The sequence below is a fragment of the Lissotriton vulgaris genome, unplaced genomic scaffold (assembly GCF_964263255.1).
Source record: "Lissotriton vulgaris unplaced genomic scaffold, aLisVul1.2 SCAFFOLD_1182, whole genome shotgun sequence".
Classification (NCBI taxonomy): domain Eukaryota; kingdom Metazoa; phylum Chordata; class Amphibia; order Caudata; family Salamandridae; genus Lissotriton; species Lissotriton vulgaris.
In genome coordinates this window covers 691679-707818 of record NW_028246755.1, presented here as the reverse complement: position 1 = coordinate 707818, position 16140 = coordinate 691679, and the positions used below count along the sequence as shown (strand labels likewise).

The window sequence follows — 16140 nt, the reverse complement described above, 5'->3', positions numbered from 1 at the left end:
AAGCAATCTATAAAAGCGAGGGTATCAGGTTCAGGTGATGGGTGGGTCAAACATCTAATAAGTGTCCAACGTAGTGTTAATAATATGCCAAGAAATTCTCTAGGAGGTATCAGCCCGTATGAACTTTTATTTGGTACTAGAATGATTATTTAGGATTTAGATTGTCAAACGTCAGTGGTGCAACAAAAAGCTTTTGATATCAAAGATCGTTTGGCTGTTTTACAGGACTTAAATGAAACAAGGAAAAGTCTGAGTAACGAAAAGTTAAAGTCAACTACCACTGAAGAAAACCCACATGTCCCAGCAGGACCTGTCTGGATTCCAAAGTTTGGGGATCTGGTCAGAGAAAAGATCGCGGTAAAGAAGGAATTGGGCCTTCTTACAGAAAAGCAGTACCTGTTTTAGCTATCAGCGGAACAAGATCAGTTGTACTACCGCCCCTTGCTGGTAAAAAGGAGAACCGAGTTGTATTAATCGACCTGGTGAAACCACAACCATGTGGCCAATAATAAGTAGTAGGCCCAGTGGTCTCCCAAGAAGTAGTAGAAGACCAAATCTTGCTACAATCCAAGAGGTTCAAACTGAGAGACTAATCACATTCGACAAACCTGCAGTAATTAAAAAAGGACTATGCAACAAAGCCATGGAACTTGTGCCTTTTGAAACCCAAATTGCAACAATCCAACAAGAAACACCAGTCTACGACGATGTAGCCTCGAACTATACAAAAGTAACAAAAGAGAATGCAAAGATCAATGGAAATCCGGAAGCAATCCCACCAATTGACAGAACTGCATCTGGCTACTTTATCAACTTTGATTATTTTTCCGATGATCCAAGTGAACATGGAGACAAGCCAGAAACAAAAACATTCAAAGAAAAAGTCAAAGAACTCTTTTTTCAGCTTAAAGAAACACATCAAACTTCTCAATGGATTAAACTATGGATTGTGTTAGGTGTACTTTTCCTCCTTCTATGGCTCATCTTGGTTTTAAGTTTGGGTAGATTTATTGATGGAAAATATAGTACAATGGACACAGCAAGTCAGAACATCAACTTGGTCCTGAAACCACACAGATCATCACACATTGAAAAACGAGAACTGTCATCAGTGAACATCACAGCAATCCCTATACCTGGTAGTATAGCATGGGACAAAACTGACTATGAAATTTATGGCCCTGTTGAGCTCTTGAAATTTCTACATCAATTTAAAATTTCATTAAGTGACTTTGTATCACCTAGTAGTTTCTCTGATGATTGGGACTTTTAAAATATTAATAATATGATGTCAGATTTAGAAATGTCAGCAAAATTTACTGCACATGATTATCTACAGGGTTCGTCGAGTTATGAGGAAATGTACTGTTTTAACCACTTTGGGCATCATTATCTGCATAAATCTGTAAATCCTTGAAATATTTCAGTTATAATCAATGGGAACATTGTCCAACCCCGCCAAAAGAGAAATTCACATATTTCTCAGGGTTTAATGTCACTGATCCTGAAACATTCTATTTTAAAATATCAAATAAGACAGGGGTGAAAAACATGTTGACAAATACTAAACTGATTTATTCTGAAACATTTTATGAAAAAATGTCTACAGTTGGTTTTGAATTTTGGAAAAACAACATTGAGACAAAAACCATATGGGGAACACAAGAATGGCAGGTACAAGGGTTAGAAGCATTGTTCAGAGCCTGCATGATCCCAGAACAAATAATGTTTCTGAATGACACAATTCAGCAGACAACCTGTCTTTGTTTAGCCAAGATAAAAGATCTAAACAACCCGTCTATTCCAAAGCCAATACCTGATAGAAACACCACTACAGATGAAGGGTTAGACGTGGCCTATATTTTAAAACAAAACAGAACACTTCCTGACAGGAAAAAATGGTTGATCTGGCCCAAAGACACTAATAACTGTCATGATAGATTCCTGAGCAAAATACAGGGGTTCAAACAGAACAGGCCAGACCCGAGATATTCCCAAAGACAACATCCAGGGATAGTTACAACATACAGTGTAGGAAAATTATGCCTCGAGTGACTACAGAGATCTACACTTCCCGAAATTAGGCAACACTTAACTTTACTTAAAGAAGGTGCTGACTTGCGAGATTTCAAACTGGGACCTCGCAAACAGCGTCAAAAACATTTCATATACGCCGGTATATACGAAGCATACAATGAAGCTTGGAAATTAAATCAAATTGAAACTGCTGAAAAAATGCGAGAAATTGATTGTATTAATTTGGAAAACACATTTTCTGTAGTGGACTGTGGGTTAACGACTCTGTCCTCCAGGATCTATTCACTGGACAGCATTGTATCATCTGCAATTGATATAATAGAACAGGATATGATAATGTTACCACATGGTCAGTCCCAATTGCGTTCTATTGTACAGTTAGGCTGGACGTTACAAAATCTGCGTTCAGGTCACGTGCCATGGCGTCTAATCAACACAACGTCATTATTTTCTATCTTTAACCTTACTGATAGACAAATCTCGTTGGCACAGAAAGGAGCAGACTACACAGTACTAAGCATTGAAAAACTTCAGAGATTACCATTGACAATATCAGAAAGACCTGTCATTGAATGGATAATACATGGCACCATTACAATCCCGATAACGACTTTCCAGTTTCAATACTGCCAGAAGTATATACCAGCAGGCCTGTATGAAAGGTTGGGTAAAGGATACATCAAATCAACCTGGAATTTACCTTTTACTCATAGATGTTGGAGTGGGGGCAAGAGAGAGGTATTTCTTAGTGGTACTAATTGTAAAACATCACTGAGCGGTACACTCCTATGTGAAGGTCTAAACTTGCAAGGATCTTGCAAGGGTTCATCAAACAACCTTTCATGTCATCTGCACGGCACTCCAGCTACACAGATAGAGCCCTTTTTCAGACAACTTTCCAACGGTAGCTACGTTATATTAAGGGGCCACAGCTGTTGAGGAATGGTGCCAGGAAAACCCTATCTCGTAACTGTAACGTCCAGGGTCATTTCATGTTCGCAAGTATTGTATCCAAACAGCAATCCAGACATGGAGGCAGCATTATGGCCTTCTGTGAATATCCCTTCTATTCGAATTGATACTTTAAGCAGAATGAAGTCTATTCTTTTACAGACAACTGTGCCTTTAACCTCATCCAAAGAGACATATGACCTGCAAGTTGCAAGGAAAGCGGCAGAGATACATACACTTTTATCAACAAATTGCCCTGTGCATTTCGTAGAAATGTTAAGCCAAATTTTAAACATGTCAGATACCAGTGGCATCGCACATGTATTTAAGACAATTTTTTCGGGACTGTTAGCACCCTTTGAGAAAGTCCTGGGCATCTTCCCGAATTTTGTGCACTCTCTTTTCGGTGGCCTGCCTCTTATTTTGGGACTCGTAGCAGGAATTTTATTTTTGTTCCTCCTGCTCCGATATGGCAAGTCAAGCCGCAGACAAAACTCAGGATTCGATGGAAGAAACGATCCTAGCAATACGATACTGAGACCGTATCACTAAGGTCCTCGGATCTGAATACAACCTGGTTTCTTTCATTCAGACCGATCTGGCAAAATTGCATTTTACCTGTGCTTCGATGTCTGCTATGTGGAGAAGAATGCGCGTTGGACGTATGTCTTACACTACCATCAACAGTACCGATGGATGTCGACGCTTTGCTTTGTCCGGTAACGACTCAAGCAACGTGTTGTCCCCAGCGGCTACCGATTCTGATGACGGCTTTCATTGAGACTTCACCATTACGAGTAGGTTGCGGTGGAGTACAAGATGAGAGCGGCAGCACACAGGTACAACCCTCTGTGAACATTGCTGATCTAAACAACGATGATGGCAATGCATCGCATATATGCACTATTTCAGATTTTTCAGCAATGGCCCAACTTTCACCTATTGTTGTAGACACATTTTTTGCTGGTCTAGCTGAGGTAATGTTCTCTCCTAACAACGAGAATAACAATTGAAATAGCGAGCACACAGCGTTCCCTGAACTCTGAAATCGGCCTTCGATTTTAATAAACAAAACAGCTAAAATCAATTGGTACTATATTTTTTCTTTTCTCCTTCAAAGCAAAATTATTTTTCCCAAACTTCCAAAATATTTACTTTTTTTGGCACATCGTACTCTGCTTAAAGTAGAACTATTCTTAAAGAACAGAACTTCTATTTTTAGAGAGTCTAGAGACAATATCTTGAATCAGCCTCTAGCACACTTACAATTTTGTATAAATATTTGACAAAATGGTCTTGACTTCTCTTCTGTATTAAGAGCCATTTCATAAATGTAATTTATGTAATTCATTCAGCTGTCAGTTACATTTGCATTATCTGAATGATACCACTGCTTTAATGCGTACAGTATAATACTCATTTTTGTATATCTATACCGTTTTAAATGCATTTAATGTATTTTGGGGTGGGATGAGGAAACACATGCATACCTATATGTTTATATATTGCTTAGTATTTAGTAATGATGGACATTACACGTGGAGTGAGTGTTGTGGTTTTATCTAGGACCCTAATTAAATATTTCATAATAGCCAATGCAAACCAAATGCGGCAAGGCTACTTCCTTAGACTCCTAGAAAGCACAACGAGTTCTTACAACATACCAAACCTCACCTCCAGCAACCTGGGAATTCCCCGTGCTTTTGTTTTGATTTGTCCTAGAAATCCTGCGAGCACTGAAGGAACGGCCCGTTCTTAGTTACATCTTTTTATTGACGTCTTATGTCCAACCTTACGTCAAACACGGCACCTTCCAGGTATAAATATATCAGCGTTTGCCTTAAGCAACACACAGTGGTGTGGAGCTGAGCGGCTATCTACTTATCCGAAGCCCAGCTGATGCGAGTGCCGAAGGAAGCCGTACCTCCCATTTGACGCACTGAGAAAGACGCTGTCTTTTTCTCCTGCCAAGAAAATCCAGCTCCAGTGTTTCCAGTCACCCTTGCAGGTTGCTGGGAGATCGAGTCCTGAGAGCGAGATACAAGACCTCCTCCATTCTAACACCAAGGTACGGAGCTGATTAGATCCCTAGAGAATTCTTGAGTCAGAATCTTAGCAAAAACTAACTTAAGTTAAACTGCAACTCATTTACTCCTTCCCACGTACTAGGCTTAGGTTAGGTACATCAGGGTAGGCGTATTTAGAAGCACCAGTTGAGTACGTTTAGTCAAACTATTATCGTTGTATGTAACTGTATATGTTTTACACCTTTTAAGTATCATATGGCTCATAAACCATATCAATGCTTTTACAGTATTATTTCATAATACTCCTTTTACTGTACGCACTTTTCTTTATAACAAGTATTGCAATTGTGGCAATTAATTTCTCTTGCATGAGGAAGAAGACTGCTCAATAAATAACACCTTTTATTGAAAACGCCTGTCTCTCTATTTCTCTGCACTCTGGTGAAACTAAGTATGCAAGATTGACTGAGTGAAATAGCTATCTATTGTTTTCACACGACTCTGGAGATGTACTCCTTATTCTGGGAGAGCAAAGTTGTCATAATTATGCGGTTGTCAGAAGCTGAATCCCTTCTTGTCTAATCAGGGAAGTTCATTCCTCCCTGTTCATTCAAGAAAGTTTCTAGTGACCTCTGAGCTAGCTGGCAAACCCAAATTAAGTCTAACATATTCAATAGAGAGCTAGTCAACCTCAGTCCTACGTCTAAACTATTGTTTATGTTATTCCAATGCGCAGAGCCAATTGGGAAAATGTATAATTATAGGGTACAGGGGTAGATTTAGGGTTTAGGGATAGGTATGGGTTTTGGGGTACAGGGGTATTTTTAGGGTTCAGGGCTATGTTTGCGGTATAGGGGTATTTTTAGGGTTCAGGGGTAGGTTTGGGTTTTGGGGTACAGGGGTATTTTAATGGTTCAGGGCTAGGTTTGGGTTTTGGGGTACAGGGGTATTTTTTAGGGTTCAGGGCTAGGTTTGGGTTTTGGGGTACAGGGGTATTTTAGGGTTCAGGTGCAGGTTTGGGTTTTGGGGTAAAGGGTTATTTTTATGGTTCAGGGCTAGGATTGGGTTTTGGGGTACAGGGGTATTTTTAGGGTTCAGGGGTAGGTTTGGGTATTTTTAGGGTTCAGGGGTAGGTTTGGGTTTTGGGGTACAGGGGTATTTTAGGGTTCAGGGGTAGGTTTGGGTTTTGGGGTACAGGCGTATTTTTAGGGTTCAGGGCTAGGTTTGGGTTTGGGGTACAGGAGTATTTTTAGGGTTCAGGGGTAGGTTTGTGTTTTGAGGTACAGGGGTATTTATAGGGTTCAGGGCTAGGTTTAGGGTTTGGGGTACGGGGTATTTTTAGGGTTTAGGGATACGTTTGGGTTTTGGGGTACAGGGTATATTCATAGGGTTAAGATGGGTTAGTGTTTAAGGGTGTTGGGGTATTTTAAGGAGTAAGGGTGGGTTATGATTATGGGGTGCAGGGGTATTTAAAGGGAGCAGGGTGGACACCCGGCGCTGGAATGTGCAGAGCCTGGGAAGAAAAAACAATGAAATATTGGGCACAGCGCTCGCTTTTTTTCCCGTAATCCCGAGCCCTGCACACGCCCACGCCCCCAGCACACACCCACAGCACACGATATAAGACATGGCATGAAGGGTGGAACTTACCACACGCCACCAGCGTTTGTCATGCCCCCAGCACACGCCCACAGCACAACGCAGACACACCCACAAGTGACTACTTTGTTGGCACGGTTCTTTTACCTTTTAAATGTATATGGTGGGCGTCTGCATAGCCTATGTCCTTCTGCTACAACTGCCCTTTCAATGCTGTATTGGGTGTTGTGATTGGTGCTGTGGTTCCTGAGATTACCCGCCTCAAAGGTTTGGGCTCTCTCTTTATTATATTAGTATAGATATATATATATAAAAAGTAGCAAAATATAATTTTGAAAATTTAAAAAAGTTCTGTAATTATGAAGGAATTTGAAATAGGATGCTAAGAATGTATTAATTTGGTGTCCTCAGGTTGATTAGTGGGAGCAGTGCACATGCAATTAACTTAAGCATATCATTTGTCTATTTTTTTGAGGAATTCTTGTTTCTGTATTTCTATGTATTGTTTTGAGATTCAAATGACTGCAGTTGCTTAAGCTGGGGTCCCAGCATCCATTAATGACTCAGAAGGGTCTCAGATTCCAGTAATGGTTAAGCTGAGGTCCACACAAGTCAAAAGGTTAAGAACCATTGGGTGAGAATATACCTCACCTGATGTGGAATTATGTACAGTGTCAAATAACATATTTGTTTTTGGCAGAAATATACAGACTTGGTCTCCTTGTGTTATGATTACCATTTGCTTCTGTATCTGTGACACAGTGATGATGTTCGGTAAGAGGAAAACTGATATCTGACTTATAGTGCTGCAGATGTCACAACATTGTAGGGATCTGACACGTGTTCTGCTCTTTTCATGTCCAAGCCGAACTGGGCATAATTACTTTTTTTTTTTAATAAACCTCCTAATTTATTTTCACAGAACCATGGTCGTTGCAAGTCTTCCGTGCATGTCGCCCTCGATGGTTCAATTGCTAGTATCGAACTCGGCTGCGTGCTAGCACCCCTAGGTAAGAACTTCTAATCACAAGTCCATCAGATCATAACTGAACCACAACTAAATCCTGGCGACCTCTGCCTTTCCTAAAGATTCTGGGGCAGATTTACAAGCCCAATGCGCCACTTTTGCGTTATTTTTCCCATGTTAAAAATGACGCAAAAATGGCGCAAGGGGCTTGTAGATCTGCCCCTCAGAACCTGACTAATTGCATAATAATAAAATATGAATGTGAAACGTGTCTCCTTTGTAAAATACAATCTTTCCAAAGTTCTTTGACTTTTGCAGTTTATGATGTATGAAAAGTGTGCCAAGCCTGTTGTTGATTGTGTCATGTTTTTCTGTGCCTTACAAGATCATTTTCCCTGCATACAGAGATAAGTTCCCTTCTAATTGAATTGAGTTGTGTTGGCAAATGTATACAGACTATTTCTCTACAGGCCTGCATATTGCAGAGTTTTTTTCTATACATATTTGAATTGTGCAGGAAGGCAACGCAAGCCCTTAAGTCAGATTTACCATGCCACGCAGAGCCACCGTGCTCTGTATGGCCTAGTAAGTCTGGAGTAATGCAAGGCTATGCAAGTCGCTGCATTGCGTTGCTCTTAGTTGCAAATGCGTTCCAAGGGTGAGGCATGGGTGTTCCCACACATCCACCCATGGGTTTTGGCCTATCTCAGATTTACTAAGACTACTAAACTTAGGAATGTGTCAAAATGTCATGCCTTCCCAGGCGAGGCATAACAAGAAGTATGTTTATTTCTCCTTGTCATCCCTCTTTCTACATGAGCCTCATTCTGCAGAACACGGAGAAAGAGAAAAATGCCTCTGATGTTTGGTTTTGTGCAGGAAGATATCTCTTCCTACACAAAAACAATCCTGCCTGTAACACAGACACCCTTGCACCATGGTGTGACAGCGCGGAGAGAGAGCAGGAGTGGGCCATGTGTTAGTAATTAAGGCACATTCCTGTTCCCTACATTTGATGAGACGCAGTGCAGCAAGTTGTCTTTCTGCGTTGTGCTAAATGTTGAAAAATCTGTCCCTAAGGATCTGGTGAACAAAGTGTATGTGGCGCTGTAAAGTATGCAATTTGCAAAATCACAGACTTTGCTACCACAAAAAATGCAAGCTGCAATGTACAAAGAATGCATTGCTGACGGGATGCTAATTTCTGACTTGCAAAATACCTTTGTCACTCAGTGACTGACTGACTGACTGAGGTAAAGCGCTCTTATGCCGAGGCATGTTGGCGTTTGGTAAAAAATCGAAGCGCGCACTAGCTTTAGCCTTGCATAAAGAGCCTGGTCTTAATAGCTTTCCTAAAGATGCTTCCCGAGGGCTGTAGGCGAAGTGAGACGGGGAGAGCGTTCCACAACTTAGCTGCCAAAAATGAGAAACGTTACCCCCCCCCCCCCCCCATGTAACTCGCTTTATCTGGTGAGGAAGAACCAGCCCAGAATCCAACGATCTTAGGCAGCGTGATGGAACATACCGGGGGAATAGTAGTTGTATGTCTTCCGCCCCGCCTCCATAGATTGCTTTGTGCACAAAGCATAATGCTTTAAAGTCCACCCGGCACCTAACTGGCAGCCAATGCAGTTGTTTGTTGCTGGCCGAGGTGGAGTGATGTTTAGGTAAACCATACAGAACCCAAGCTGCCGCATTTTGAAGTGACTGAAGCTTATTAAGCTGTTTCACTCCAGCACCTAAGTAAAGTGCATTGCAATAATCTATCCTTGATAGAATAATAGCGCCGACCACCATTTTCCTTAGGGAAAATGGGATAAAAGGAAGGATTTTACGTAGTATGTTGAGTGTAAAAAAGCAAGTATAGACCACTTGGATGATCTGGGGACCACAGGTAAGAACTGTCAGTTAAGAATCCAAGGTTTCTGGCTTTACCCACCGGCGATGGACAGATGCCGGCTTCAGGGGGCCACCAACAGTGGCTCCAAAATTAGGATTGTTTGCCAAATTCCAAGATCTCGTTTTTTTCAGTATTTAGTTTTAAGAAATTTGCATTCATCCATGACATCACAGAGGAAAGACAATCATTGAACCGGCAGACATAATGTCATTTGGAGTGAATGACACTATCAGTTGAGTGTCGTCAGCATAGGTCACAAGCGACAGTCCGTGACTTTTAATTAGTCTTGCCAGTGGTGTTACATAAATGTTAAACAGGGTGGGAGAAAGTGTCGAGCCCTGAGGGAAGAGTGAACTGTTCCGATCTCAAGTTATCCCAGTATACTATTTGTTCTCTGGAGTCGAGGAAAGAGGAGAGGATTGACAGGGCCTTACCGCTGACTCCCACGGTCTGCAGCCTGTTAATTAACACTGTATGATTGACAGTGTCAAACGCTGCCGTGAGGTCTAGCAGTATTAGGGCCGTCCTACCACCCTCATCCAGCACCCATTTGATCTCCTCAGTAGCCATGATTAGAGCAGATTCAGTAGAGTGGCGGGCTCTAAAACTGTGCTGGGTGGAATCGAGTATATCATTCTCTTCAAGATAGGAAGTCAGTTTCGTATTGATGGCTTTCTCTAGAACCTTAGAGGGTAAAGGTAAAAAGGAAATGGGACGGTAGTTATTAGCCTCCGAAGGTTCAAGTGGGGGCTTTTTTAGAATGGGCCTTATGCAGGCCATTTTCCATCCTGCAAGAAAAGTCCCGGTACTAAGGACTAGATTAAGAAGAGGGGTCAGCGATGCCCCAACCTCATCTATAGCTAGCTAAACTACCATGATCAGGCTGTGTTTCCCATCTCTGGAATGGGTCTGTGCTGTTGGCCTCCACAGAAACTCATAAGCTCTTCATAGACCATTGTTACCTTTGTCTGGAAAAAATAGCAAGGTTGTCGACAAAAGCTTGGTCAGGGGTGAAAACAGTGTCTCTTGGGCAACGAGACAGAGCTGTAACTGTTATAAACAGTTCTTTGGTGTAGTTTCCTCTAGGATTTTAAAAGTAAAATATGCTGTTTTAGCTGAAAATATCGCTTCCTTATATTCATTTGGTGTGAAGCCATATTCGGTCTTATGCACTGAACTATATGAGGATCGCCAAATGCGTTCCTTAAGCCGACATTTTATTTTGATAGTTTTTAACTCTGCTGAGTACTAGGGAGAGGATTTGAACAAAAGGAGGGACTGGATTAGGACAATATTTTACTGGGTCCAGTGTACTGGTCCAGAAACTAGTAGCACAAGAAGGGTACAAAGTTCCCTGGGAAGAGTGATAGAGCAGAGGAGTGTGTGTGCTAGTGAGAGGGGGGAATCCCCTAGTTGGAACTAAAACTCTCACACACCCAGCAAGCTAGGTGTCATGCTTCATCATATGGGTTCTGCTCCTCGTCAGACTGGCGCTGCAATGTCTGACGGGCTCCCGAAACCGGGGCTCTTTATCGGAGATCTTTTGTTCCGGCCATATGGTGCATGCGTGTGAGAGGGCAGGGGGAGTGTGGTCGTGACGTGAAAGTGAAGTTAAAAAAGGTGAGTCAGTCCACAACCTAATTTATTCTCGTGGTAGACTCCCTTAGTTAAAAGGGTGAGAGGGGAGGTAAAATGCCCCGGAACTATCCGAGCAATATGAACTGCTACCCTCAAGTATGGTCAACATGTTTCATGCCTGATAGCAATTCTTCAGGACCTCAACAGACAGTACCACACGGTGAAAAAATGGTGAAGGATAAAACTTGCAATTAAGGTATACAACCTTCTTATGGTCAGTCATACCGGAGTGCAGGCCGATAGGTCCTGCTGCAGTGTTGTAACCCCAGAAGATTCCCTGAGGTACCTTGCAGTCTGCTCCCGTGGGACCGGCTGGGATTCTAGAAAAAGGCAAACAATTTGTGGGGATCATGTAGAAAAGGCAGATTTGCTAAAACAGCTTGAAACATATGCATAATTTCTGCCCTCTTACTCATGGCATAGAGACATCTGGAGTATTCTCAAATTTCAACCATGCCAGGATGCTGTACCATAATCCAACGGCATAATGAAAGGTCTTCTGCAAAGAGCTGTGTCACTGTACACACGTTGCCAATAGCACTCGTAAGAAAACATTGGACTTTTGCCACATAGTATTCGCAACTGGTGCTGTGTGAAGACGCAACACTCTCCTTTGGTGTTGTTTTGGCTTATGTCCTCTATAGTACCGGGACAGTGTGATGTGTATAATTATTATGTATACGCTGTCAAACTGTGTGTTGTAACTTGCTTAAGTTCTACTTAATGTTTGTAATTTGCTATTGTCCTCAACTAAAAGAAAAAGAAACAATATGAATAATGTGATTTGTAAGGCCCCGGTTGGAAAGCTTGAATTGAAGTGTACCATATACAAACAGTGTGGTCGATTAGGATGGCAGACGGACTTGCGTCCGTCCGCCACCCCCGAGGTGGAGGGACCGTCCGCAGGGGCAGCGGCGTTCCCTCCATTGGGATTAGGATGTGACCGCCACCAAATTGCGGCCAACACCCGCGGATCAGCGACGGACGGACCTGCCGTCCGCCGCTGATCCCACCGCCATCATAATTGGCGGTGGGTGTTTTGAAGGTCCGCAGCGGTGAATCTGCATCCTCTGGGCCGGCGGTGGCTTCCACCGAACCGGAGGATGCGGATTCACCGCAATCATAATCGACCCCAGTGTTTGGTGTTTAACCACATGCACTATTTAAAATGTAGCAATGCTTTCATCCAAATGTGGTTTAAATGTATTTAAATTTAATTAAAACCCATCAGTTCCATCCAAGTTTTGTTAAACGTTGCAGTCCTATTATTCTTTAGAATACCAAATTCACCACTTGCCATATAGCTTGAGGACGTTTCTTCAAGCCTTCCTGTAGACATCTTAAAAGGCTCTTTAAGTTCCCACTGTGCTTTAAATGCACAATTTGCTTATACATCCCATGGTAAGGACTGGGGCAAGCCCTCAATGATCCTTATGACCTCTGTCCTACAAAAGCTTCTGACTATCTTGCAGATGAGTATGGGATCCTTGTGTAATCCAACTCTTAAATATACTGTGCGATAGTTGCAAAGAGCCACTATAAAGACTGAGATGTAGCATCCTTGAGGCGACCGGGGACAACATAGATTACTATGCTATCCGTCAAGCAAAGTGGAGAGACACGCCTGAACTGGTAATGCTTGCCATGCTGGGGTTTATTATTCTTGGTTTGTGTGCTGAAATTGTATCAATATGTCTGTAACACTACCATGACTTTGCTTGCCTGTATGCACAAACTAAGTTCAATAAAGGTTTGAACAAAAAACAACAAAAAACACTGAGGTGTAATACAACATGTAATACCAGTGAATGCACTTCCATTGGGAGTTCAAAGTAGGTACAGTGTGATCAACTAACAGTGTCAATGATGTTCTTTTAACTGGTTTGGCGTTTTCTCCACAAGTGCCTGGCTGTCGTGGATGTCATAGACCAATTTCCAGTGACAGTGAGAAGCTGAAGCTAATACTAGAAAACTGCATTGAAAAATTCAACAATGAAAGCGACCAATTGAACCTTTTCAAATTGGGAAAAATACAGAAAGCCACCTCACAGGTGAGTACTTGTTTATTTTCCACCAAGTTTGGGGGTCAGTTTGAATATTGTCTGTTGATATGATCATATGGATGTACAAAAACAGTAACATTGTAGAAGGTTGAATGTAGCACCTGTTTGAGGTGAGGAAGGGTACAGATTATTAGGTGCTCTTCCTTTCTGAACCTGCTCCATCATCCAAAACCTGGGGTCAACCCAAATTGCGTGGCCCCCAATCTCAGCAATCTGCTGCTTTGGTTCAGTCAGAACTTATACACCAGAGGCCAACACCTTATACCTAGGAACCAAGGGTAAAATTGAAAAAGTCAAATGAGAATGGCTTTTTAGGATACATTTGAAACCACCGATGATCTGAGGCAGCCAAGTCAGAGCATACCCCATAATCAATCAGAGTCGCATAAAATACATTTTTGTGATGTAAGGATGTGTATTTGAGGGCAAAAACAATATCACAAGATGACATTAGTCAAAACATGGTGCTCCTGGTATTGACACAGTGCAAGTGATAAGGTGAAGAAGGTGCACATGTACAAATTGCGGTATATACACCACTCCTCTTTGTATCAAGGAATACTCGGACACTCCTGTGCTGCAAAATCAAGATAACGATTTAGCTTCCCCCGACACGAAAGGGGAGGTATCTACACAAAGTACTTCAAAGCAAGTGCTATTTACAAAAGAGAATGTGATTACATGGCATGATACTGATAAACTCAAATAATGCAATTTTTGACTGCGCATCTCGTTCTATAAATGGTATAAGGTTATCAATACACACAAGATATTTCTTCAGATATGTCAAAGACCAGCATGAACATGTCTTGGCAGTTGAACAGTAAATATCTGTAGGAATATTAACGTGAGTAAATAAACACTGCATACATATTGACTGGCAGTTCGTATCTTTAGCACATAGGGCCTCATTAGGATCGCGGACCCCAGAGCAGGAGGGAACCTTCGCATGACATGCGGAGTTCCCTCCTGTGCAATTAGGATGTGACCGCCACCCTGGCGGTCACATTCTCTATCTTAACATTGCGGTGGGTGGAGCTTCAAGCTGCACCCGCGGCAATGTTAAAAATGCAGGTGTTGCATTTGTATGCAGAAAGAGGCAGGCACCACGTGGTGCCTGCCACTTTCCGCATACAAATGCAGGGGGGTACCATAGGTACCCCCCATGTGCACCCCCCCCCCCCCCCTTCACCTAGGGGCCAGCAGCGGGCCCCCGCAGTAAAGTTACACATGCTTTTCCACAGCGGAAAAGCCGCCGCGGAAAAGCATGTTTACAAGCACATCCTAATCTGGCTGACGGTGTCTGAGAGACACCGTCACCATATTAGTGCTTTTCCGCCGCGGTTGTAAGCCAACCGTGGAGGAAAAGCTGCGGACGGAAACCAGGACCCACCAGCCATCCTAATGTGGCGGTGGGTCTTTGGTCAGTCCGCTGCGGTTTTTCCACATCCTCTGGGCCGGCGGTGGCTTCCGCAGGCCCTGAGGATGCGGAAAAACTGCAATCCTAAGGAGCCCCTTAGTTTGACTGTCCGCCCATGACATCTGTGATTGATCATAGTCACCAATACCCTAAACATTTTGTCAGACATGTCATTGACCAATATAAACAAGCGCCAGCGGTTTGAACAGTTTATATAGATTCCCTGTAAATGTAAGCTTCGCAAAATAAACACTCTTTACATATTGCCATGCAGATTGCGTTGTTAGCGCAGATTAGGACTGCCAGCCCATGTCATTTATGATTGGTTTACAATATCAATACAAACAAGACAATAGTCATAGTAACGTAAACCAATGCAATGAATGCACGCTAATGTTAGCAAACCAATGTAGACTGTATACACTAATGTCTACTGAGCAAGGTGTCTCTATACACAGAGACAGGCAAATGAATACTCCAGTGTATCTAGAGGCCAACGGATCAATCACTCTCAGGGCGAACATATTGTGTGGGTAGATGTCATATGCAGAGGATTATTTTACGGATCAGGGTTACTCCCAATATGATGCATATCTTGTGTGAAAAATATTAATGCTAGAAACAGAAGTGATACACCAAAATGTAAGTGTTAAAATAACAAAAACTTCCTGGGTTAAGGTGGTGACCCCAATTAAAAGGCTTGAATAGCCTTGAATATTCAAATGTCCAACTATTACACACAAGTGGGAAAAGCTCTTACAGTTCGTCTGCAGAAAGAAATCTTGATACTCGACTGACTGCGCTCTATTCTTGATAAGTGGAGATACCCGAGTGAAAAGAAACTACAAGATATAGTGATTAAAACCAAGTTAAAATTCACAACACTCATAAAGTCGGAGAGGTGGTAGCATACAAATAACATATATTCATTTAGCCTGTATGAACTGCCAGTTGTTCCTCGGAATTGAGACTAAAAGGCATAAGTGTATCAAATTCAATAATGAATTTCGACTCAAGAATGCACCATTTTTTCTTTCTGTTGCCCCCCTTTATAACGGGTTCAATGGCAGAACTTTATCATTTTTAAAATGCATTTCCCCAAAGTGTCTTGCCACTGGGTATTGAATATCATTGTGGCGCATCACCCATATGTATTCCAAGACCTTCTTCTGGGCCTAGTAAATAGTGCTACCAATGTACATTTTGCCACAAGGGCACAAAAACAATACATACAGAACTCAGTATTACAGTTCAGAACGTTTCCGACTGTGTACTCCCTAGAAGTGCTCGGGATGATGAAACGAGAGCTATTTGAACTGCTACTGCAAGCCTTGCATTTTATACAGCAAACACACCCACCCCTCTGTTGTGAGTTGCCACTGGAAACATGTTCAGTAACTTGATTGTGACTTAAATTGTCTCTTAGTGAATGACTCTTCCTGAATGTCAGTTGAGGTGATGAATGTACAAATGTGTTGATTCTGAACCATTTGTTTGAGGGTGATACAGGGCAGTGAAGTTGTAGTTCACACAACATT

The 16140-nt window shown here is 42.2% G+C and overlaps 1 protein-coding gene across 1 annotated transcript in view; it reads left to right on the top strand.

Annotated features, from left to right (window-relative positions):
* The window catches only part of LOC147665755 (kininogen-2-like), a gene marked incomplete at its 5' end in the record, with an annotated part of 93465 nt that overhangs the window by 16458 nt on the left and 60867 nt on the right, over positions 1 to 16140 (top strand). Inside the window, 2 exons of the mRNA XM_086949545.1 lie at positions 7537 to 7624; positions 13022 to 13170. Coding sequence (XP_086805671.1) covers positions 7537 to 7624; positions 13022 to 13170 — 237 coding nt within the window. The remainder of the gene's footprint in view (positions 1 to 7536; positions 7625 to 13021; positions 13171 to 16140) is intronic.